At 45.4% G+C, this 24,261-nt stretch overlaps 1 protein-coding gene across 1 annotated transcript in view; it reads left to right on the top strand.

Annotated features, from left to right (window-relative positions):
• AP2M1 (adaptor related protein complex 2 subunit mu 1) overlaps positions 1 to 24,261 on the top strand; it is a 48,446-nt gene that overhangs the window by 5,992 nt on the left and 18,193 nt on the right. The window contains exon 2 of the mRNA XM_066618979.1: positions 19,976 to 20,092. Coding sequence (XP_066475076.1) covers positions 20,019 to 20,092 — 74 coding nt within the window. The 5' untranslated portion in view covers positions 19,976 to 20,018. The remainder of the gene's footprint in view (positions 1 to 19,975; positions 20,093 to 24,261) is intronic.

The following is a 24,261-nucleotide window of genomic DNA, read 5'->3' as shown; positions in this document are numbered from 1 at the left end:
TAGTGCCTTGGCAGAAGTGAGAGAGCTCAATTATCTGGGAGAGCCCAATTATCATGTGGGCCAGATAAGAGCTTCCACTGGTTGCATCTGGCCCACAAGGCCTTATGTTTACTACTCTAGAGCAGGGGTGTCATTGAGACCAATAGGAGAGACTAAATATTTATATACTGCTTTTAAAGAGAAGTAGTTCATAAAAAGGTTTATATAGGTAAATAAAAATGGTTCTCTGTCCCCAGACAGCTCCAAATGTTGAAAAAAAAGTGCAAAAGAAACACCTGTCTGTTAACTAGAAAAGGCATTGTGCTGTAGATGGAGAGATCCAACTGAGTTGCTTTATTTTTTGAGAAGTCTTCTGTTTACAAGTGCTGGAATTCTTGTACCTTGCTTCTCTGACTTTCTGCTTTATTTGTATGTTCCATACTGTTTGGTTATTTCTTAGTAATAATCTGTTGATGCCAGTTGTCAGTAACTAGAATGGGAAGAGGTCACTGAAGCAGGAGGCAGAGAGCCAGCATTAGGTAGAACTTGTTTGCTCTATTGTCATGGTCGCAAGCCCTACCTGGGTCTTGGTGATCAGTCTTACATACTCCTGGCCCTTTGCCTCCACTTCTCAGGGAGTCAGGAATGTCTGTTCCAGTTGGTTCTTGGGTAACATTCCCTCTCAAGGTTCCAACACACCACTTAAGTGATGAAGCTACTACTAAGTTGTTCTTCTGGGCCCCACGAACACAAGGGTCAATACAGCCCGAACGTGCAGGGCACAGTTCTTATACCAGTGTTCCTCAAACTGTGCCTCGTGATGCACTAGGTGGGTTGTGAGCTGATTTCAGGTGGGTCCCCGTTCATCTCAATATTTTATTTTTTATATATTAGACAAGGCTACCATGATATGTGACTGCATTTGGGGAAATGTTACACATCTATAATTTTAGCAGGCTACTTCGTATATGATTGTAACAATGATAGTAAATGGGACTTATTCCTGGGTAAGTGTGGGTAGGATTGTAGCCTAGGATTGTTAAAAATTTCTTGCTTGATGATGCTACTTCTGGTCATGGCATCACTTCCAGTGTGTCCTGACAGATTCTCATTCTAAAAAGTGGGTCCTGGTGCTAAAAGTTTGAGAATCACTATCCTAGACAAACCACTTGCTGCATACAAGTTTCTAGTGCCTATCCATCTGATTAGCTGACATGCTAACAGATGTGCATTGGGTTGGAGAACTGGATTGGGTTGGAGAACTTGGACTGCCCTTTAGGGCAATCTGACCCCTGGTATGCTGTTGCCATGACCAACTTGCCAGTTCTCCAACCCAAGGGGAGCTACAGGCAGTAAGCCAGCCCTTGGAAGCTCTGAGCTACCTCCCAGATCAGGGACTGTGAGGCCTCAAGGCTCTGGCCAGTTGCAACAGTAGCTGTCTGAGCAACCCAGGCAGGACTTGGATGAATCTTAGCACCTTGGTACTCATACAGGCACAGACCTGTAATATACAATAGTTTATTTTAAAGAATGTTTAAGGTTGCTAATCAATTCAGAAAGGCATTGGATATGTTTTCAGAGGACGCATCAGACATGCCCAATGCTAAAACAACAAGGCAAGCTTTCTAAGCGTACTTGAACCTCTCTTTCATCTGGTTCTTCCAAGCTTCTGAGCACAAGCAAGTTTGGCTTTCTGCCTGTAACTTTATGTCATGTAGCTACAGGAGTGCAGGATGGAATGGCCTCCCCTAAAAGAGATTTTTTTTATACCTTAGCTTAGAGCAGTGGTTCTCACCCTTTTCAACCCGGGACCACTTCTGAGAATGACAATCTGTCTGGGACCCACTGGAAGTGATGTCATCAACCTGGAAGTGATGTCTTGGCCGGAAGTGACATCATCAAACAGGAAGTGACACAACTGTGATGTCAGAACCAGAAGTGATCTCATCAAGCAGGAAATGACATCACTGTTCTTGCCTAGGAACTCAAACTGTAAATGACAAGAGAAAATATTCCAGCTCAGAAGCTTCTTACAATTCTCCTCCCCTGCTACCATTGCTATCAAGCAAAAAGAATAAAAATAAAACATCTGGAACAAAATATTTGTGACATATGCTCAGTACTTACTTTCAGCCCATTTCACGTACAACCCTGAAGATCACCAAAATCATGGAAAAGGTCATCTAGACCAACCGGCATTTCACATACAACCCTGGATAAGATCATTAAAATGCTCTCAGCCACATGCTCTGACCTCTCTTTCAGTCAGTTTCACATACAACCCCAAAGATCACCAAAATCATGGAACTGGAAGCTACGTAAAAGGTCATCTTGTCCAGCCCCTTGTCTGTAGCTTCTCAGACATATTCTCAGTGCAGCAGAGATGGCCAAGGTACTTGGAGAGATGCATCATATCTGTTTGACTACTTCTAATGGTCATACTTACTTCTAATGGTCTACTTCATAGATCTCACGAAGGCTTTCGACCTGGTCAGCAGGGATGGCCTCTTCAAGATTCTCCCCAAGATTGGATGTCCACCCACGCTCCTCAGCATCATCAGATCCTTCCACAAGGACATGAAGGGCACTGTTGTCTTTGATGGCTCCACATCAGACCCCTTTGACATCTGAAGCGGCGTGAAGCAGGGCTGTGTTCTTGCACCAACCTTGTTTGGGATCTTCTTCGCTGTCCTGCTGAAGCAGGCCTTTGGAACTACAACAGAAGGCATCTATCTCCGGACCAGATCAGATGGAAAGCTCTTCAACCTCTCCAGACTGAGAGCAAAGTCCAAAGTCCAGCTGAAATGTCTGCGTGACTTCCTCTTTGCCGACGATGCAGCTATGACCCACTCTGCCAAAGATCTCCAGCAGCTCATGGATCGTTTTAGCAAGGCCTGCCAAGATTTTGGACTGACAATCAGCCTGAAGAAAACACAGGTCATGGTTCAGGATGTGGACTCACCTCCCTGCATTACAATCTCTGCACATGAACTGGAGGTTGTCCATGACTTTGTGTACCTTGGCTCAACGATCTCCGAAGCTGACGGAACATACCAAGATCCAGGTCTACAGAGCTTGCGTCCTGAGTACACTTCTGTACTGCAGCGAGTCATGGACTCTTCACTCAGGAGAGGAAACTGAATGCTTTCCACATGCGCTGCCTCTGACGTATTCTCGGCATCACCTGGCAGGACAAAGTTCCAAACAACACAGTCCTGGAACGTGCTGGAATCCCTAGCATGTATGCACTACTGAAACAGAGACGCCTGCGTTGGCTCGGTCATGTCGTGAGAATGGATGATGGCCGGATCCCAAAGGATCTCCTCTATGGAGAACTCGTGCAAGGAAAGCGCCCTACAGGTAGACCACAGCTGCGATACAAGGACATCTGCAAGAGGGATCTGAAGGCCTTAGGAGTGGACCTCAACAAGTGGGAAACCCTGGCCTCTGAGCGGCCTGCTTGGAGGCAGGCTGTGCAACATGGCCTTTCCCAGTTTGAAGAGACACTTGGCCAACAGTCTGAGGCAAAGAGGCAAAGAAGGAAGGCCCATAGCCAGGGAGACAGGCCAGGGACAGACTGCACTTGCTCCCAGTGTGGAAGGGTTTGTCACTCCCGAATCGGCCTTTTCAGCCACACTAGACACTGTTCCAGAACCACCTTTCAGAGCGCGATACCATAGTCTTTCGAGACTGAAGGTTGCCAACTACTTCTAATGGTGTGCATCAGAGAAATGTCAGGGACTGGTGGAGCATTTCCCTCATTACTGAAGGAGGAAGATAGGCAGGCCCCACTGTTTCCCTCCCAGCTGCTAAAAGAAGCCAAACAGTGGGGTGGCTTCATTGGAAGGGAGTGCTCACTTGTTGTGGCTGTGAGAGGTGGCAATGGTGACAGCGCTCTCCTTCACATTTGCCAGGGTGAGGTGACCTCCATGACTGCCTGGCTGGCAAGTTACAAGCACACGGGAGAGGGGACGCCACCCATTCCCATCCCAGGCTTACCTCAGCAGCTCCACGCTGAAAAGAGGGCTGAAGAGAGGGAGGAGGGGGCAGGGGAGCAAACCTGCCATGTGGGGGGCAGCGCTGCAGTGGGGTCGACTTGGCAGAGGAGGGAGGGACAGGGCTGGGGGGCTTCGAGGACTATCACCACCACCAGCAGGCGAGAAGGGCCCTGGCACCTGGTAATGGAGCAGGGGAGCGTCCCCCCAGCCTCCTCACCTGCCTGTGCCTGCCGCTGTCCGTGGAACCCATGGGAGGGGAGAGGAAGCTTAGAGGGGAGCCCTGGAGCAGAGCCCATGGGAGGCGGTGGCAGCATTCACACCTCTCCCTGGTCAGGGGAAGGTGCAGATGCCGCCGCCTTACATGGGGTTCACTGCAGGGTGCCCCTCCAGCCTCCTTCTCGCTTGCCTGTGACAGGGATAGGTGCGTGGAAGAAGGCGGTGGTGGCAGTGTCCAGACCTCTCCCTGACGCAGGCAGGCAAGAAGGAGGCTGGTGGGGCACCCTAGAGTGGACCCCATGGAAGGCGGCGGCGTCCACACCTTTCCCTAACTAGGGAGAGGTGTCAGAGAGAGGTGTGAATGCTGTCACTGCCGCCCGTGGGCTCCGCTCCAGGTTACCACTCCAGGCTTCCTCTCGCCTCCCATGGGCTCCACGGGCGGCGGCAGGCACAGGCAGTTGAGGATACTGGAGGGGCGCTCCCCTGCTCCATTACCAGGTGCCAGGGTGCCTCTTGCCTGCTGCTGCTGATGGTGGTGATCATCCTTGCAGCCCCCCAGCCCACCCCTTTCCCTCCCTCCTTCGCTAAGCCGACCCCGCTGCAGGCTCCCTCTCCCCTGCCTGCCTGCCAGCCAACCCAATCAGGTCTACTCAGAAGTAAGTCCCATTAGACTCAATGGGGCTTACTCCCAGGAAAGTGTGGATGGGATTGGGAAGAGTACTGGGGGAAGGGTGGACACTGCTGCTGCCACAGGTGCGCTCTCCTAGGAATGGGGCTGGGCAGCAGCAGTCTTGCACAGGAAAAGCTGCACGCTGCTGCTCTGTGCCTGTGCGAGGTGCTTTTTCTCTTACCCTGCACCTGAAGAAAGCCTAAAATGGTGGTGCCCAGGCTCTGCCCTCTTTCAAAATGGCACATTTTGCCCTTTTCCAAGATGGCGACCACAGCATGTGGGGACCCACCTGAAATCCTTTTGCGACCCACTTGGTGGGTCGCGACCCACTGTTTGAGAACCTCTGGTTTAGAGTTTGCTGCCAACAACTTTCCAGAAGGATGATGGAATACTAGACTATTAGTGGTCACTCTGACCTCTCCCATCTGGAGAATCGCAGCTGTGTTCAGTTCCTAGTTAGCACAACCTTGGAGTGTTAGCTTGTTATCATGGCTTGCATGGACTGGAATGCACCATGAGATAGCGAAACTGCTTCATCATCAAGTTTTCTACAGCTGCTGTGAAAATGGCTGCAGATTCACAAAATGGAGTCGGACTGTTATGTTCAGGGTTTTGTTCTTTAAGCCAGTTTGAGGATTACCTTAAAGGTATAGAAATACTTTGGGTAAGTGAAAGAACTGTTGGTATTCAGAAAAAGATAATTATCCTCATGAACCCAAAGCACACATCCATGACTGTGTCTGTGTGAGTGGCAGCTCTAGACTTCCGGACAGGAGTTGGTGTTGAAACCTTGACGTAATCAGGACTATGGGGGGGGGGGGTTGCAGACACATACTGTGTCGCTTCAAACTTGCAGCAATAAAGGATGTGCTATGAAGTGTTTCTGACTTTCAATTTAAGAAATTCTCCAGTCGTTCTAGGGTGGCCCAGCCTTTGCATGTTGGAATCTTCTCCTTTTGGTAGCAGGCGGGGTCACGTGATCTGAAGAACACCAAGGACACCATGTAATTCTCCACCAGCTCCATCGTTTTGGAAGTAGTGACAAGACAAAATACCTGACTAAGGCATTTAGATAGGACTCATGGTTGGCAAGTGTCCCTTTTACCTGAGGGAGAAAGGGCGAGTTCTTCAGAGAGCCTCTGGACTTCATCATGATGGACACTTTGGAACAGAAAAAATTGCTACATACCAAGAACATGGGAATTACTTCTTCAAGGGTCAGTATTTTTTTTCAGGGGTCTAAGGGGCATTTCAGATCAAAATGGCAACCAAGCAGGCTGTCTTCAAAAACGATCTTGACTTCTTCCAATGCTGGATCAAACAACATAAGTCAGCCTGATGCTTGAGCTCCACTGCTTAGTGAGGAAGGGGTATGCTCTGGAGGTCTTGATGACCCCCCCCCCCCGAGACAGTTTCATGCCAAGATGAGCTTTGTTGAATGTTGTGCTCTTTCTCTGCGAACTCTATCTTAAGTATGAAAGAGTTTTTTGTTTTCACTGAGGGACACTTGCCTGGTTATCTTGGGCAGTTTTGCATTCTGAATAGAAATGAGAAGATCTGGAAAAATTGTGAAAAAACCTTACGCTTTTCAAATGTTACTCCCAAAGGACAATTCTGGGAAAATTTGGGGAAATTTTGAACATTCTAGTACAGTGGTTTTCACACATTTAGCAATGGAACCCACTTTTTAGAATGAAAATCTGTCAGGACCCACCGGAAGTGATGTCATGACTGGAAGTGACATCTTCGAGCAGGAACATTTTTAGCAATCCTAGGCTGCAATCCTACCCACGCTTACCCAGGAGTAAGTTCCATTTACTATCATTGTTAAAAGAATATACATAGTAGCTTGTTAAAAGTACAGGTCTGTAACATTTTCCAAATGCAGTTGCATACCATGATAGCATCAAGTCTAATATATTAAAAATAAAATATTGAAATGAATGGAGACCCACCTGAAATTGACTCACAACCCACCTAGGGGAGACCAACCCACAGTTTGAGTAACATTGTTTTAGTGATACATTTTTCTATTGAAATGAATCCATGCATGATAAGGTTTTACTTGCCAAAAAGCCAGGAACTGAAAGTTGGCAACATTCAGTCTCGAAAGACTATGGTATTACGCTCTGAATGGTGCTTCTGGAACAGCGTCTAGTGTGGCTGAAAAGGCCGATTTGGGAGTGACAATCCCTTCCACACTGGGAGCAAGTGCAGTCTGTCCCTGGTCTGTCTCCCTGGCTATGGGCCTTCCTTCTTTGCCTCAGACTGTTGGCCAAGTGTCTCTTCAAACTGGGAAAGGCCATGCTGCACTGCCTGCCTCCAGGTGGTCCACTCCCACCTGTTGAGGTCCACTCCTAAGGCCTTCAGATCCCTCTTGCAGATGTCCTTGTATCGTAGCTGTGGTCTACCTATAGGGCCTTTCCTTGCACGAGTTCTCCATAGAGGAGATCCTTTGGGATTCGGCCATCATCCATTCTCTCGACATGACCGAGCCAATGCAGGCGTCTGTTTCAGCAGTGCATACATGCTAGGAATTTCAGCTCGTTCCAGGACTGTGTTGTTTGGGACTTTGTCCTGCCAGGTGATTCTGAGAATGCGTTGGAGGCCGCGCATGTGGAAAGCGTTTGGTTTCCTCTCCTGAGTGAAGAGTCCATGACTCGCTGCAGTACAGAAGTGTACTCAAGACGCAAGCTCTGTAGACCTGGATCTTGGTATGTTCTGTCAGCTTCTTGTTGGACCAGACCCTCTTTGCGAGTCTGGAAAACGTAGTAGCTGCTTTACCGATGTGTGTGTTTAGCTCGGTATCAAGAGAAAGAATGTCGGAGCTCGTCGAGCCAAGGGCAGGAGGTCTGGTCAAGAGGGTAGAGCCTCCCTTTGCCTGAAGATAACATCCGCAGGTCGCCAGTTCGAGGCCACAGGCACTGTGAACGGCGAGACCTTGAAGCAGCTGACAAGCTTAGCCGAGTTATGCTGAGTTATTCCACCTGCTCTTTGGCCGCTGTCAGCCTGTGTGGGAGGAAAATGAAGGCCTGAATGTGATACCAGATCATTAAAGATCCATCTGAAATGTTGTGGTTCTTGAAAGACAGAACCTTCTTCAATTGTAAAAAAATCCCTATTGGGATTTAGTATAGCCTGCCTATGTAAACTGCCTTGAATTAAAGTCTGAGGAGAAATCTGACAACCAAGAAAGGTGGTATATAAATACCTGTATTATTATTTATTATTATTATTATTACACAAAGTCATGGACAACCTCCAGTTCATGCGCAGAGATTGTAATGCAGGGAGGTGAGTCCACATCCTGAACCATGACCTATGTTTTCTTAATGTATGGTATGAACGTTTGTATGTCGGAGTCTGCAGAAGTGAAGAATTACTTTGCATGTGGTAGACAAAACACATTATTCAAATCTAAGATGCATTTCTGCAACTAGAGGATACGACCGGCTTCCTGAGAGGAGCATGCAGGGCACTTGTTGCTTGTGGGCTGCTGTTTGCCTCCTTCTCGTGACCTTGTTCTGCTTTGTGAAGAGTCCACTGCTGCTGCTGCTTTTGACCTGGCCCCAGTCAACCTTTTATCACTCCTTTCAAGTGACTGTGACAGACCTGCTTCTGCAAACTGAGAAGCAAGCTTCTTATTACCCTCCCTTGCTGGGGGATGCGAAGATCTGAAGGGGAGGGGCGGAAACTGCCAGAGACTGTCATGGGCACCAAAACCTCTGAGGAATAACCTGAAACTAAGCTGTAACCAGTCCAGGGGCATCATAGGGTGTCTGTTTGCAGCTCTCGTGGGTATATTGGCAATGATGCATATGCAAATGAATACCTTTATACTTTTGAAGATTTATATGTTCCAAATGTAATTTGATACGCAGAATTATAAATGAGGCATTTTGTGCAATAAAATTTAGACTTGATACAAAGTAACTTGCTAAAAAGTTCTGATTTTTCTAAAACATTTTCTGTGGCTTCATAATTTTTGGAAACTTTACATCTTTAGTCCTAAGACTAAAACTTCCATGGCTGTTTTGTGTGTGTGTTTTGGACAGCATTCTTGGCACTTTTGTTGAACTGGTCACAGCTTCTGAGGGCGCAGTCCTAACCCCTTACGTCCGTACTTTCCATGCCAATGGGTCATGTGCTGCAACCTACAGTTGGCTGTCACTCACAGACGCCTCCTCAAAGTAAGGGAATGTTTGTTGCCTTACCTCAGAGCTGCATTGTCCTTATGTCAGTGCTGGAAAGCATTGACATAAGGGGTTAGGATTGCGCCCTGAGTTAGGTAGCAATTGAACATTTTGTGGAATGGTGGTTGTCTGCCTCAGCCTTAGCACAGTGTTAGCTGCACCACCCCAAATTCTGTTGACACAACTGACTGTAGAAATCACTTTATCATATCTCACTACTCTGCCACTCACAGTCCCACTGTGCAGCGGCAAAGTGACCACGTGTTCCTATCGCCACTTTTTTTGCGTGTGCTCTTGGACCATGCTGGTCAAGTGAACCAGCCTGTTCTTGGATCTGATGGGCACTGCTTTGTCAAACCGCCCCTTCTTTGCAGCTGCATTTTTTGTCCGCAATTGGCTGCCATCCTCGGATGGCAATTCTTTCACTTAGGACAGCGGTTCCCAAACTGTGGATCCATGGCCCATCAGTGGGTTGTGACCCATTTTTTGGTGGTTTGTGAAACTTACAGGGTAGATTAGGCTACGTACATCAAGGGTTCAACAAGTTCCTACTGGGGGGAAGCACTGCTGCCAATCACCATTATAGCTGCAGATGCTTGAGTGACTTGTAAGTAAAACTTTTTTAGGTGAGTCCCAATGCTAAAAAGTTTGGGAACCACTGGTTTACCGTTTTCCTACTAGATTTTGCCTCTGATCGACTGCAAAACAGAACTGCAAGTACTTCTAACACACCCTCTAATTTTTTTTCTTTAAAAAAATGTTTGATACCTCTGACCCTCAGCACACAGAAGTTCTGGATTTTAGAGCATTCGGAATTCTGGATGAGGGGTAATCAACCTGTATTTGCCACACCATTTGTACACTTGGGTGAAAAGCCTCACGTTCCAACCAGAAAATTGGCTTATTAAAATGTCCAACCTTCAGGTCTTTGTTTAAATAGGCAAGATGGGACCCTTTCCCTTTGCTTTACTCCTGTATTTGACAGCTGTTCTGGCTAACTTCCTTTCTGACTCATTTCTGCTAGGCAATGCATGGCTATACCTCGGTCTTCTTAAAAATTGGTTTAGACTGGTGTTTGAAGTTAGTTGCATGAGACCTGCTGGCTGCCAAGCTTGTGTAGTTGAAGCTTGAATTTTCAGCTTCAGATGAGTTTTCTGTGGAAGGAAGAATTTCCTGGAGTGGGCAAGTTTGTTAAGCAATTTTTCAGACTAATTGTGCTAGAATGCAGGTTGTCCTGGTCTCCTGTGTGGCAGTAAGGCAGTTAATCGAGTATTTCATCTTTTCTGTGGGTGGAGGTGTGACCTGCAGACCACAACTTCCTATACGATACCACCACTTCCCAATCTGTTAGATTTTTTTAAGCTCTGTAGGATCTGGAGGTGAGGCCTCTTAACTTGTGTACTGCCAATATGTTGACCTGCATATCAATCCTTGCGTTAACTTTGACCCCAAATGGAAGTATTTGGAACAAAAAATCATTTTAAGGCCTCCTTATTTCCAGTGGCCATGAGTAATATTGCTGGGTGTTGTCACTTTTCATCAAACTAGTTTACATAGCTAAAAAATCTCCCTAACTTATTGCACTTAATACAGTCATTTATCAAATAAGCTTCTGCTTTTTATAGTCCCCCCCTGAGTCCAGCAAAAAGGATTTACAATCCCCCTATTTACCTTCATAACTTTTGCTGTGTTCAAGCTTTCTTGACCCTGATCCTGTTTTATAAAGTGGACCCCTTTTAGTTAGCTTATAATTATGAGTACAAACTGCCTGATCTTTGAAACCTGCACAAAGTTTCTCAGCATAAGGGAAAACTGGTGGGTGGTACTTTAGTGCCTCTGCTTTAGAAATGAAGGGCCTTGGCTACTTGCAGCAGGTGTCTGTTTTGTTATGTCTGTTTAACACTGACATAAAGGAGTGTCCTAACATAAAGGATTGACCAAATTCTGTGTATCTATGGAAGGATTCTCCAGGATGGGCCACTCAGCTGCCTAATGCAGGGGTGTCCAGAGTTTTTGGCAGGAGGGCCACATCATCTCTCTGACAATGTTTTGGGGGCCGGGGGGGGAGAATTAATTTACATTTCAAATGTGAATAAATTTACATAAGTTTACATAAATGAATATATTAAAGATGAATATATGAATGAATGAAGGTCTTGCAATAACTCAAGGCCTATAAAAGGCCTTACACAAAGCAAGGCTGGCCTTTCCTTTGCTGCAGCTACTGCATCACAGACGTGAAACAGCAGGCAGTGGAGGGAGTCCTCATCCCACAGCTCACGCGAGAGGTTAAACAGTTGCCCTCACGCTGAGAGCAGTTGTGTTGGGCCGTTGTGGGCTCCAGCAAGTCTATCCAGAGGGCCAGAGCCTGGGGCCTCCCTGAGGGCCACATTGGGAGTCCTCGAGGGCTGCAAGTGGCCCCAGGGCCGGGGTTTGGGCACCCCTGGCCTAATGCATAAAAGCAGAATGACATTGACACATCAGGAGGATAAATATAGCTACATTGCTGATCCCTGTGATGTTGCTAATGCTTAAACCTCTAATCCCATTGAATTGCCGTTGGGGTCCTGTTGTAGTCCGTTCTGCAGGTGAGAATGAGAATGTGCACTTAATGTGTTTAGCTGCTTAATGTAGGCAAGCTTTCTTTTTCTGTTGGTCATTAAGACCAACATCCACTTAAGTTACTTTTCCACCTTAATTAGTGACAAGGCAAGTTATCCTGCTTCGGAGGACTGCTTGGATGAGTGTAATATGTGGCAGAACACAGGAAGCCTGAACTTGCTGCTACACAGGAAAATACTGAACATTTCAGATTCTGAAATTTGGATCGTTGAAAGAGTAGACTATTGTGGCACAGCATGATATGCTCATCTGAAAACAACACTAATGGGAATGAGAACACTTAAGCTGGTGGCCTCTGCTTGAGTTCCTTCCATCTGAATTCTATTTATGCAATTGAATAATTAATGAAGAACATGATTTGTCTAATTTGGGGCCATGGAAAATCCTTGAGAGCCTGAAATTAGAGTTGCTTTTTATACTTGGTTCCAGTAGTGCATACTGGAGAAGAGTCACAATAAGAGTGGGAGAGAATATGGCAGAGAAATGTTGAAGTCTGCAGAGAGCGTTTCCTTACTTGACATGGGAACACTGTGCTAGTGGTACTTGAAGGCAGAATGGCCCCTTGGAAGTGGACTGCAGGCTGTCCTTGGTGATGTCTTTGGAGATGGGGAGGAAAGCGTGCAGCTTTGTAACAGTCATTTTGTTATCCAAGACAGTGTATAAACTGACAAAGTGAGTTGTGGGAATGTGTGAGGGTAGCATGGCTAATCTCTTTTCTGCAGCTCTATTTGAGGGTTTTGATAAGAGCAGTTGCTAAAAGAAGGCAGTCAAATCAGGCATTACTGCATGTCTGTGGTCCATGAACTGGGTGCGAACAATGCCATGTATGTGTTTATGCGCATTTTTCTGTGGTGGGGTGGGTCCATATCTTTCATCAGGTTCTCAAGGGAGTCTGTGACCCCCCGAAAGTAAGAACCACTGGTCTAAATAAAGCAACTGTCTGTGTATAAGGTAAACTAGTTAACGATGTCCTAGGACAGGGGTGTCAAACTCATTTCATACAGAGGGCCACATAGCATTCATGATGCCTGCTGGGGTCTGGAAGTGAGATCATTAGGCAAGAAGTAATGTTACTAAACTGTTCATAACCAAAGATAAACACTTTTTTCTTACTGAGGAACTCATTAGCTGCAAATGACAGAAGAGAAAATATACAAATCTTGATTGTATTTCAAGATATGGGAGAGCCCAATTTTCATGTGGTCTGCTGCAGCAGTAACACCTCAGCACTACTCAGCAACTGAAAGCCTAAGGGCCACATAAAAAGCTTCTGTGGGCCACATCCAGTTCCCGGGCCTCATGTTTGACACCCCTGCCCTAGGACTTCCTGGGCTGTTTTGAAGGATATGCTGTCTCCTGGCACTGCACATGTGCTCTACTTGTTTTTTTAGCACTGTGGGGTTCTTAAGCTTAATCATAGAGTTTGTGGTTCATCCTAATCCCCTGCCCCATACATGCTACTAAATTCTTGCAGCCTTGGAAAAGCAGTGGCAGGCCACCAGGAGCAACTGTTTTCTTGTCCTTTTCATCTCTCTCCTTAGATGCTGCTGGGAAGGGGAGCAAAGTGTTTGGCAAAAATAGTTGTAGCTGGATGAGGAAGCCCCATGACTTTATATCAGGCCATTTTGATAGCCACTTCTGGGGTAGGGTCTCTATAGGTCATCCCTTTGCATAACCTCTCCACAGTATGAGCATCCCTTTATCCTTGGTGCTTCCAGGTTGTCTCATCCACTTTCCCTGCCTGCGCAGGTTGATCTAGAAATGGTTAGAGAGTGGTGGAGTATCTTGGGAAGCTTGTATGATGGTTTATCTGTTTCAAAGCTGGTGGTTTATCCGCCTGCAGTAACCTGCCAGCCATGTGCTTTTGTGGATTGGTGTCCTTCCTATCCTCCTATTGAGATTGTCAAGTACCTACCAGTTGGGTAGCTAAACCTATCTGTCTAGACCAGGGGTGCCCAAACCCCGGCCCGGGGGCCATTTGCGGCCCTCGAGGCCTCTCAATGCGGCCCTCAGGGAGCCCCCAGTCTCCAATGAGCCTCTGGCCCTCCTGAGATTTGTTGGAGCCCACACTGGCCCGATGCTACTGCTCTCAGCATGACGGCCGACTGTTCAACCTTTCGCATGAGCTGTGGTATGAGGGCTCCCTCTATTGCTTGCTGTTTCACATCTGTGATGCAGCAGTGGCAGCAAAGGAAAGGCAAGCCTTGCTTTGTGCAAGGCCTTTTATAGGCCTTGAGCTATTGCAAGACCTTCATTCATTCATATAAGTTCATCTTTAATAAATTCATTTATGTAAACTTATGTAAATTTATTCAAATTTTAAATGTAAATTAATTCTTTTTTTCCCTCGGCCCCCGACACAGTGTCAGAGAGACGATGTGGCCCTCCTGCCAAAAACCAATGGTCTAGACCAATGGTGCCCAAAGTTTTTGGCAGGAGGGCTACATCAGCTCTCTGACAATATGTCCGGGAAGAGGGCAGTGGAGAAAAAAAAAATTAATTTACATTAAAATTTGAATAAATTTACATAAGTTTACATAAATGAATCTATTAAAGATGAACTTATATGAATGAATGAAGGCTGGCGTTTACTGCTGCTACTGCATCACAGACGTGAAACAGCAGGCAGTGGAGGTAGCCCTCATCCCACAGGTCACGCAAGAGATCAAACAGTTGCCCTCATGCTGAGATCAGTTGTGTCGGGCTAGAGCGGGCTCCAATAAATCTCCGGAGGGCCAGAGGCTCATTGAAGAGTGGGGGCTCCCTGAGGGCCACATTGAGAGGCCTTGAGGGCCGCAAGTGGCCCCAGGGCCGTAGTTTGGGCACCCCTGGTCTAGACAGAGGAGTAGAATGAAGTGGCCAGGTAGGTTCCACTTGTCCAATTTGGTAGGTTTGATGTCATCAAGCTATATAACCCAAGTGCAAGCACAGGGACCCTTGTGTGTTTTGGCCATGTCTGCTATGATCGTTATGTTGGTTTGCAGATTGCTCACAGGCAGTACTGCAATTTCATTGTTTAAAAAGGATCCCTGGGATTCTGTGCTCTCCTGGGAAGGGAGTTTTTTCCCCTTGGAGATGCCCCTCCGCCTGATCTCTGTATCCTGGGATGGTGGCAGCAGATAGAACGTCCAGTGTCCTCCCCATTCTGCTGCTGGGAAAATGGAGAGCAAGGAGAGGTTCATGTGCTAACCACTAATTGCCACTCCATTCAGTCAACCTGGGTTCTTCCAGTACCTTTCCTGACATATTGGAAGAATAGAGGAGAAAAAACACTGAATTCAGAAAAAAATGGAGGTGGTCCTAAGAGCTGCAGCTCAGATGCTTTTTTATTCCTAGTGCCTGGGGTTTGGGCTTGCTGACCTTTCAGTAGATAAAGGCTGGGCCATTGGTGGTTTCAGCATAAGCATTTTCCTTTTTCTAAACTTAACATTTGCTAGAAATAATTGTTGGGTTGAGTTCATTCTTTTCATGGTACCAAATGGCCTTCTGTTTTCTCCCCATATATTAAGTTAATTAGACACCTCTGGAAGCTATGGCTGTGTATCTGGAAACTATGGCCTTTCCGGGGAAATATCATATTGTCATTCAGGTTCTACTCAAAACAAAAGGGGGGATCTTGAGGGAACTTGAGGATGAGGTACAATATTTTGAATCTGGCTCACAAGTTTTGCTTAGGCCTGATTTTGACCAAAGTTTAGCATGTGCCTAGGGTCACCCACCAGTATGTTGGGTGCCAATTTGTAATAGGTTCAAAAAATGTTGTGCAAGGGTCTAGAGCAGATGAGGTCTGAGCATATTTCTGCAACTAGTAGTAGTTGGCAACCTTCAGTCTCGAAAGACTATGGTATCGCGCTCTGAAAGGTGGTTCTGGAACAGCGTCTAGTGTGGCTGAAAAGGCCGATTCGGGAGTGACAATCCCTTCCACACTGGGAGCAAGTGCAGTCTGTCCCTGGCCTGTCTCCCTGGCTATGGGCCTTCCTTCTTTGCCTCTTTGCCTCAGACTGTTGGCCAAGTGTCTCTTCAAACTGCGAAAGGCCATGTTGCACAGCCTGCCTCCAAGCGGGCTGCTCAGAGGCCAGGGTTTCCCACTTGTTGAGGTCCACTCCTAAGGCCTTCAGATCCCTCTTGCAGATGTCCTTGTATCGCAGCTGTGGTCTACCTGTAGGGCGCTTTCCTTGCACGAGTTCTCCATAGAGGAGATCCTTTGGGATCCGGCCATCATCCATTCTCACGACATGACGGAGCCAACGCAGGCGTCTCTGTTTCAGTAGAGCATACATGCTAGGGATTCCAGCAGGTTCCAGGACTGTGTTGTTTGGAACTTTGTCCTGCCAGGTGATGCCGAGAATACGTCGGAGGCAGCTTATGTGGAAAGCATTCAGTTTCCTCTCCTGTTGTGAGTGAAGAGTCCATGACTCGCTGCAGTACAGAAGTGTACTCAGGATGCAAGCTCTGTAGACCTGGATCTTGGTATGTTCCGTCAGCTTCTTGTTGGACCAGACTCTCTTTGTGAGTCTGGAAAACGTAGTAGCTGCTTTACTGATGCGTTTGTTTAGCTCGGTATCGAGAGAAAGAGTGTCGGAGATCGTTGAGCCAAGGTACACAAAGTCATGGACAACCTCCAGTTCATGCGCAGAGATTGTAATGCAGGGAGGTGAGTCCACATCCTGAACCGTGACCTGTGTTTTCTTCAGGCTGATTGTCAGTCCAAAATCTTGGCAGGCCTTGCTAAAACGATCCATGAGCTGCTGGAGATCTTTGGCAGAGTGGGCGGTGACAGCTGCATCGTCGGCAAAGAGGAAGTCACGCAGACATTTCAGCTGGACTTTGGACTTTGCTCTCAGTCTGGAGAGGTTGAAGAGCTTTCCATCTGATCTGGTCCGGAGATAGGATGCAACTAGTAAGGAGGCACCCAAACATCCATACTTGCTCAAGAGCTGATTCTCTTGACTTCCTCTAAGCTACTGTTCTGCTTGGCAAAGGATTGTTTCCTTTGACTACTCTTTCAGAAATGGATCAGTCTTTAAGAATGTATAAGTGCATGTATGTGCTCACCAGTCTGTCTTTTTTAATGGTTCTTTTTTAGCCTCAAGTAGCCTCTGCAGATGTACAAGGAATATATTCTGTCCATTTTATAGCCATTTCACAGGATATCAGTTAATCTCTGAGAGCAAAACATGGTGTTGGTTTTGTCTAGAAAGTCCTTAGCAATCATGGCCCTGCTTATCTGGTTCTTCTCCCTGTATCCAGTTGACAGAGAAGTTGATGCTCGGAGGCCTTCTGAAGCTGCTGGCCTTCAGAAGGATCTGCAAGATGCACAATAGGAGCTAACTGGCAGGCTTTTGTTAAATTCTGGTAGTGTTGTTAACTTAATTACAAATGCCATGAACTGCCATGCTGTCTTATTCCACAACTTGGTGTTGGTCATGTTGTGAGAATGGATGATGGCCGGATCCCGAAGGATCTCCTCTATGGAGAACTCGTGCAAGGAAAGCGCCCTACAGGTAGACCACAGCTGCGATACAAGGACATCTGCAAGAGGGATCTGAAGGCCTTAGGAGTGGACCTCAACAAGTGGGAAACCCTGGCCTCTGAGCGGCCCGCTTGGAGGCAGGCAGTGCAGCATAGCCTTTCCCAGTTTGAAGAGACACTTGGCCAACAGTCTGAGGCAAAGAGGCAAAGAAGGAAGGCCCATAGCCAGGGAGACAGGCCAGGGACAGACTGCACTTGCTCCCAGTGTGGAAGGGATTGTCACTCCCGAATCTCAGAGCGCGATACCATAGTCTTTCAAGACTGAAGGTTGCCAGCATTGACATTGGTGTTGGTCAGAATGCAGCAGAATTAAGAGAGTCTCCTTACTGTTTTCAGTATGCCTTCGGCACTGTGCTCGAGTTGATGGACTAGGTTCTGTTCTGCCTAAGTATACTTGGTTCCAGGCACTGTATTAATGTTACAGCTACCTCTTCCTAATTCCATAGAACTAAGATCACTTACTTTGAAGCATTACTAAGTTTCCAATTCAGTGGTAGGGCAAATCTTGATCTAGTTTCATTAGTCATTCTGCTTTGTAAGAAATGGTTATACTGAATACAGATGCAGAAGCTTGTCTCACTAGGCTGGGCTGTATGGGATTGTCAAGCTTTTGCAGTGCTATAACTCTGTGACTCTTAATCCTGATAAAATTCCACTGTGTCTAACTATGCAGTCTAACTACAGTAGGTAGCAGAATTGTACTGATCTGCTGTGACTCCCTAAAAAACATACCCTTCTCTATACCTTCTCCTTTCTTAAACATATGCAGACATTTTTGGACTCATATGGTGAAGGGTTCCATTCGCTATTTTTTGTAAAGCCTCTTTTGTTTTTAATAAGATTAGCTTGCCTGTCTTAGACAACGTGTGCAGCTTGTCCATTAAAGTTTATCCGTCACATGCCCATATTCAGAACAGAAAGCCGTGGTAACACCACTAGATTCTTCAGAAAGGTACTGGAGCAGACTGTTGGACAAAGGGCTGAAATGACAGCCAGATTTGGTTGGGCCTGACCATAATAATAATAATAAAAATAATAAAAAAATAACTGCATTTATATACTGCCTTTCTGGTCATCAGATTACTCCTCTGACTTTATTCAAGGCTGTTTACATAGGCAGGCATATCTAAATCCCTCAAGGGGATTTTTACAATTATAGAGGATTTTTCTTTCAAGAACCAACAACATTTCAGAATGGATCTTTCTGGTTTGGTTTCACTTCTGGCCTCCAGTTCTCCCACGCACACTGACAAGCAGCTCCACCACTCACATGGAGGGCAGCCAAGACGCTTCTTGCTCCCACCAAGAGCAGGTAGACTCACTCAGCTGGGCTTGTCAACTGCTTCAAGTTTTTGCCATTCTCAGCCATTCAGGGAGCTGCCGGTGTCCTTGAACTGAGGACCTTCTGATGTTTATCTTCTGGCTAATGGAGTCTCTACCCTCTAGACCAGACCTCCTGCCCTGGTAGTAAAGGGGTAATCTGAGTTGGTGAACTTGGGTGGGACCAGCCAGTGAGAGAGGCAAAAACCCAGTTCTGGCATCCCATAAAAATGAAAGATTGTTTGAGAGATTGTGCATTTTGTTTCAGCAAATGCAGAATTAACTGCTGATGCCCCACTTGTGCTTTGGAGAAAGTGACCTGTTAGCTTATAAGAGAAGTGTGTAAAAATATGCTAGACTTGGACCTGATAATCAGAGGAACCATCCTGAAACTTGTTGCTTCTTAGCGGCAAGCATTAAGGTGTTATTCCACTTGGCAGAAGGAGAACTTATTCATCTCAGCACAGCATCTTTTTTTCCAGTTTTTGTTTGCTGGTGTATGTCTTGCATATTTTTTTAGATTGTGGCCCCTCTGAAATGGGGAACAAACTTATTTTTCTATGTAAACTAGTTTAACCTTTGTTGCTTATAATGTATATTGGTATTCATAAGCTGCAGCTTCTTTTAGTCAGGGGTCTCATTTATCTGCAGAACATGGAAAGTTCAGATTTTTCTGTGCATTTCCTCCTCTGAATTCACCTAAGGGGGGGAACTGCCCAGCTGGTATGAATGGTCTTCCTTTGTCCTGCCAAACAAGTTGATGAAAAGGGTAAGAACTTCCATAGGGAGATTTTGAACCAGAGTTTCTACCTGACAATGCCTCAAGTGGACCTATGACTCCCTAGTGAGAGTGGCTTGTGTTCCTTGCAAACTAAGGGGAAACATTTCGCAGGGTTGATATTGAAGAAACCTATGTAGAAATAGGCAGCTGTGAAAATCCCCCAACTGCACTCATGCTGATGAAGTAGCTTGTTCTGCAGAGAGCACACTCTTCCTCTTAATAATTAGCAATTCATCTCGTCTAGATCTTATAACAGATGTGGTTTGACCAGCTATATTAAATATTGCAGTCCCACTTGACCCAAAGGGGAAGGAAGACCAGGGCCACCTTCAAACCAGTAGATGTTCTACTGGACCAAGAATGAAAGCCGCTACACTTAAACTAGAACCCATGAATTTCAACTGGCACCCAGCCAAGACTTGTACGTGCTACAAATCTGTTTGTCTGACATGAGAGTGCCACATGATGTTTAGAGTTGCCACCCTTCCTCCCAGTCCGCACTCCAATCTCAGGAGAAGATTGAGGATGGCTGAGGTGGCAGTGGACTGTACTTGAGAGATGTTGATCCCAGATTGGTGTTGGAAGTGGGGGGGGGGGAATTCTTGGGACTTGTCATTTTCACTCCGTTATGTACCATATATCTGATCATCTCCTTTATTTGTAGATCTGATCAAAGGACCATGGAAAAGGAAGACTAAATTTTCATCATGATTGGGGGCCTGTTCATTTATAATCATAAGGGAGAGGTTTTAATCTCTCGAGTCTACCGAGATGACATTGGGTAAGTGCTTTAATACAGTTCTGCTTTCATTCAGCACCGAACTTATACTTTCCCAGCTACTGCTGCTTTAGCTACATGTGCATGTCGAGATTGTGCTGTGTACTGCCTTTAGAATGTGTCCCACCTTGCTTTGTTCCTGGGGGTATAATGTAGCATTTCCAGTCAGTGTCCATCATGGCAACATTTGTGGGAATGGCTCTCCTTTAACTGTTTGTTTCTTGGGTACCTTCTTCAGAGAAGCACTTTTTCTGCTTTGGAACTTTTCAGGAGCTGATCAGTGCTACCTCGAGTCCAAAAAATTGAAGCTTGTAGAATATAGGACTTAAAGATTTCTTCTTACTGTAATTTGAGCTTTTCAGGCTCCCCGAACTGAGAGCTCCTTCCCACTTTTTGATGCATGGATAAGTGCATTCATTGGCTTTAATAGTAAAGCTGGCAAAACAAGATCCATGTTTGGTCTGCATATAAGGCAGGTTCTTCCAGGAAGTTGTGCATAGTTAATACACAAACTAAGGCAGATGGGACTCAAGACTTGTTAACATTAGAGTGCTCTCCTTTCATATTGTATTTGTCAGCGGTCACTTCTAGAGAGTTGAATGGGCAATATGTCAAGTTGGTGGAAGGATGTAGTAGTGTCTCAGTGCAGTCATCTGCATGTTTACTCTGCAATCTCATTGAATTTAATAGAACTTACTCCCTGGAAAGTGTTTAGGTTTGCTGCCTTATTTGGTTTCAAATGATAACTGCAAACCTTGATGTTGCCCTAGACATTGACAGGAGTGACAGTTCTGCAAACATCAGGCTTGCTTTCATGCTGCATTTTATATTTTTTACAGATTCCTGTGAAGCTTATCTGTGGTGGGTGGGGTACAGATATAGCCCAGAAGTCACACATTTAGCACCGGGACCCATTTTTTAGAATGAGAATCTGTTCAGGACCCACTGGAAGTGATGTCATGACCTGAAGTGACATCATCAAGCAGGAAAATTTTTAACAATTTTAGGCTGCAATCCTACCCACCCTTACCCAGGAGTAAGTCTCATTTACATCATTGTGAAAAGAACATAATAGCTTGTTAAAAATACAGGTCTGTAATATTTCCCCATATGTTGTCACAATACTAATGTAGCATCAAGTCTAATATATTAAAAATATTGAAATGAATGGGGACTCACCTGAAATTGGCTCGCGACCCACCTACTGGTTCCAGACCCACAGTTTGAGAAACACTGCTCTTGGAAGCTAAAGGGTTATACTGAGACTCAGAAATCAAAGTTGGCCAGTATACTAGTATAAAGATATTACTGACCAATAGTAAGTCTTTCATTCTCCATAGTCTCTTTCCTGCACCTTGGGTTTAAAAAAATATGACTTGGTTACCTTTTTAGGAATTCTTTTGACCCACTTTCCCCATAGAGGTCCTGTAATAAAAGCATGCAGGAGAGATGCCTGCAGCAGCAGTAGAGATCTCATTCTTCTTTTAGTGAGTCATTGGGTTCCCATTCAGCTATACTTTGTCCACTGGAGTGTTGGTTCTTCCCGCTTCAGAAAAAGAGGCTCTGACAATCTTCTTGGGTTGAAGAGCTTTACTGGACCATGTGGAACCCATGAACCACATGTTGCTTACCTCTGGTGGGGAGAGTGGTGTCAAGTACTTAAATTTCTGTTCTAAATCTAAGACTTCAGTGCTTGCAGGCCCTTTTGCTAATAACCAATCATTGTGAAATATTGTTGGCCTGCAGTGGCTGGTAGTCAGCATCCTACATGATAGATGTAGGGAGAGAATACTGTAGCAACTGCTTTGGCAAAGTTCTTGCACTTGTGTTAAGATTACAGTACAGACTGAGCCTCATTATTTGCGTGCATTCCTCATGTGGATGGCAAAAAAAAGCACTATAGCAAATCAATTTAAAAAACAAAGTTTCTTTGCTCCAGTGATTTAAAACAGCCTTGCTGACCTTACTGATGTAAGATAAGAGTCATTAAGAAGACAATCCATCAATCAGTCCTCCTCCAAGCACTTACAAAGGCACTTCACTCAGTCCCTCCCTTCACCAATGCAAAGTGATCACCCTTCTTTCACTTGCTCAGGGGGAAGGGAGGGAGAGGTTGTCAATTGCTGGATTGTCAGCCAGCTGCCCCCCCCCCTCTCATTAAGAAGGCTGTTGTAAAAGGACTGTTCAGTTTCTTAAACTGATTTTAAAGGGGTGCATTTTCCCCTTCTCCAGGGATCAGCACATTCCTTCTCATTTGCAGTGGCCATTCGTGCTGAGTCAAATCCATGCATAAAAAATCCTTGTATAACAAGGCTGGACCTGTATTTCAATTCTTGGCATACAGGGCCGCACCTACATATGAATCTTTGATATAACCTAAATCCTATTTGAGGACTGTTGGGCAGTTTGCTTGTCAATTTTTAGCTTTAGCAACTGGTTTTTTTTTTAAATTAAAACAAAATTGTTATCAACATAGTATAGCTTATATTGTATGAAACTGACCTGGCTTCCCCTTGGTTAATACCTTAATTTCATTTATTTTGAGCCTGATAGTTGGCAAATGAAAATTGAGTGTAACTCTGCCGTGGGAGATCTTACAGTGCTAGTTGTCATACCTTGGGAGTCAGCATTAGAAGCCTTTGATAGTTTAGTTCAGGCTGCTGAATGCTCATTTTCCTTTTCTGTTTGCCTGGAGCTTGACTTACCACAGATGACTTTTTCAGATTTGGGACCCAAATCTGACTGATAAAAGTCTCCTTTTATCTCCCCTTTCCCTCCCTCACCATCCAGAGGGCCAACCGCTTCTCTGGCGGGTTTCCTGCTTCTAACATATTTGAAGAAGCTTTTATTATTCCCCTTAATGTTGCTGGCCATGCGTTCCTCATAGTCTCGCTTGGCCTCCCCTATCACCTTCTTACATTTCTTTTGCCACAGTTTATGTTCCTTTTTATTCTCTTCATTAGGGCAAGACTTCCATTTACGGAAGGAAGCTTCCTTGCCCTTCACAGCCTCTCTAACTTGGCTGGTTAGCCATGCGGGCACTCTCCTGGATTTAGTGGAACCCTTCTTTCTTTGCGGTATACACCTCTGCTGGGCCTCTATTACTGTTGTTTTAAGCAGCCTCCATGCACTCTGGAGAGACTGGACTCTTTTTACCCTCCCTTTCAACCTCCTTCTAACCAGCCTCCTCATTTGAGGGAAGTCCGCCCTCATTTGAGGGAAGTTTGGAATGGGTGCTAATGCCATTTATGGACAAAACATATGGCCAGGCGTGCTTGTATCTTAAGAACTTTTAAGTAGGATGTTCTTAAGTAGGGGAGCTTCTGTATTTTGTTTTGCATTGGATCATCCAACTTGGTATTGTCTATACTGATTAGCAGCAGCTCATCCAAGTTTGACTGGGAAGTTCTTTTCCAGCCATACCTGGCAATGTTAGTGAATGAACCTAGGACCTTCTGTATGCGAAATAAATAGTTAAATCTGCATATTAAGCATTCTGGTGGTCAAAAGGACTACTTCTGCTAAAGGAAACAAATTGTTGACAAAATCTTTGGTTCAATTATAGTGAAATGGTATGGGTGTCTACCTGTGATTTATTCAGATAATGTTGTTACTGACCTAGTTTCTAATAGATGATTCTTTCATTTCTAATAGATGATTCTTTCATTTAGCCTCCTTTGGGGTAGCTGCCTTTTCTGACCTTTCAGTACAGTTTCGGAAGCCAGCATCTCATTCACTTGGAGGTGTTCTTCAGCAAGCCTATTGCTGCCTCTTTGCTATTATACTTTTCAGAACGATAATTCCTGGTTCTGTGGGAGACTGTAGCATCACAGATAATGCTGTGTCAAAGTGGTGACACTGACTGCTTTATGCGTATGTAGGATGACATTGGTGGTATGACCTTGATAAGTAGGTATAGGGTAAAAGTATCTCTTATTGCTAAGTGTCTCTTAGATTCTGTTCAAGTAGAAATCATCTCAGTGCATCACAACATCTATTGCTTGTACACTGTGGAACCTTCTTGGGGCAGGTTCATTAGTAGAAATGCATGGCTCTGAAATATTGACGTGTGCCTATATAAATTAAGGAGGCAAATTATGTACTGAATTAAGATTCTGCATATGCAAGACTTTAGGATTGCAGTACCGAGAATGGCTTGAAATGTATGCATG

This window comes from Tiliqua scincoides, chromosome 3, assembly GCF_035046505.1.
Source record: "Tiliqua scincoides isolate rTilSci1 chromosome 3, rTilSci1.hap2, whole genome shotgun sequence".
In the NCBI taxonomy this organism is placed as follows: domain Eukaryota; kingdom Metazoa; phylum Chordata; class Lepidosauria; order Squamata; family Scincidae; genus Tiliqua; species Tiliqua scincoides.
The sequence above is the reverse complement of the archived record's forward strand: the minus strand, read 5'-3'. Positions and strand labels throughout refer to the sequence as shown.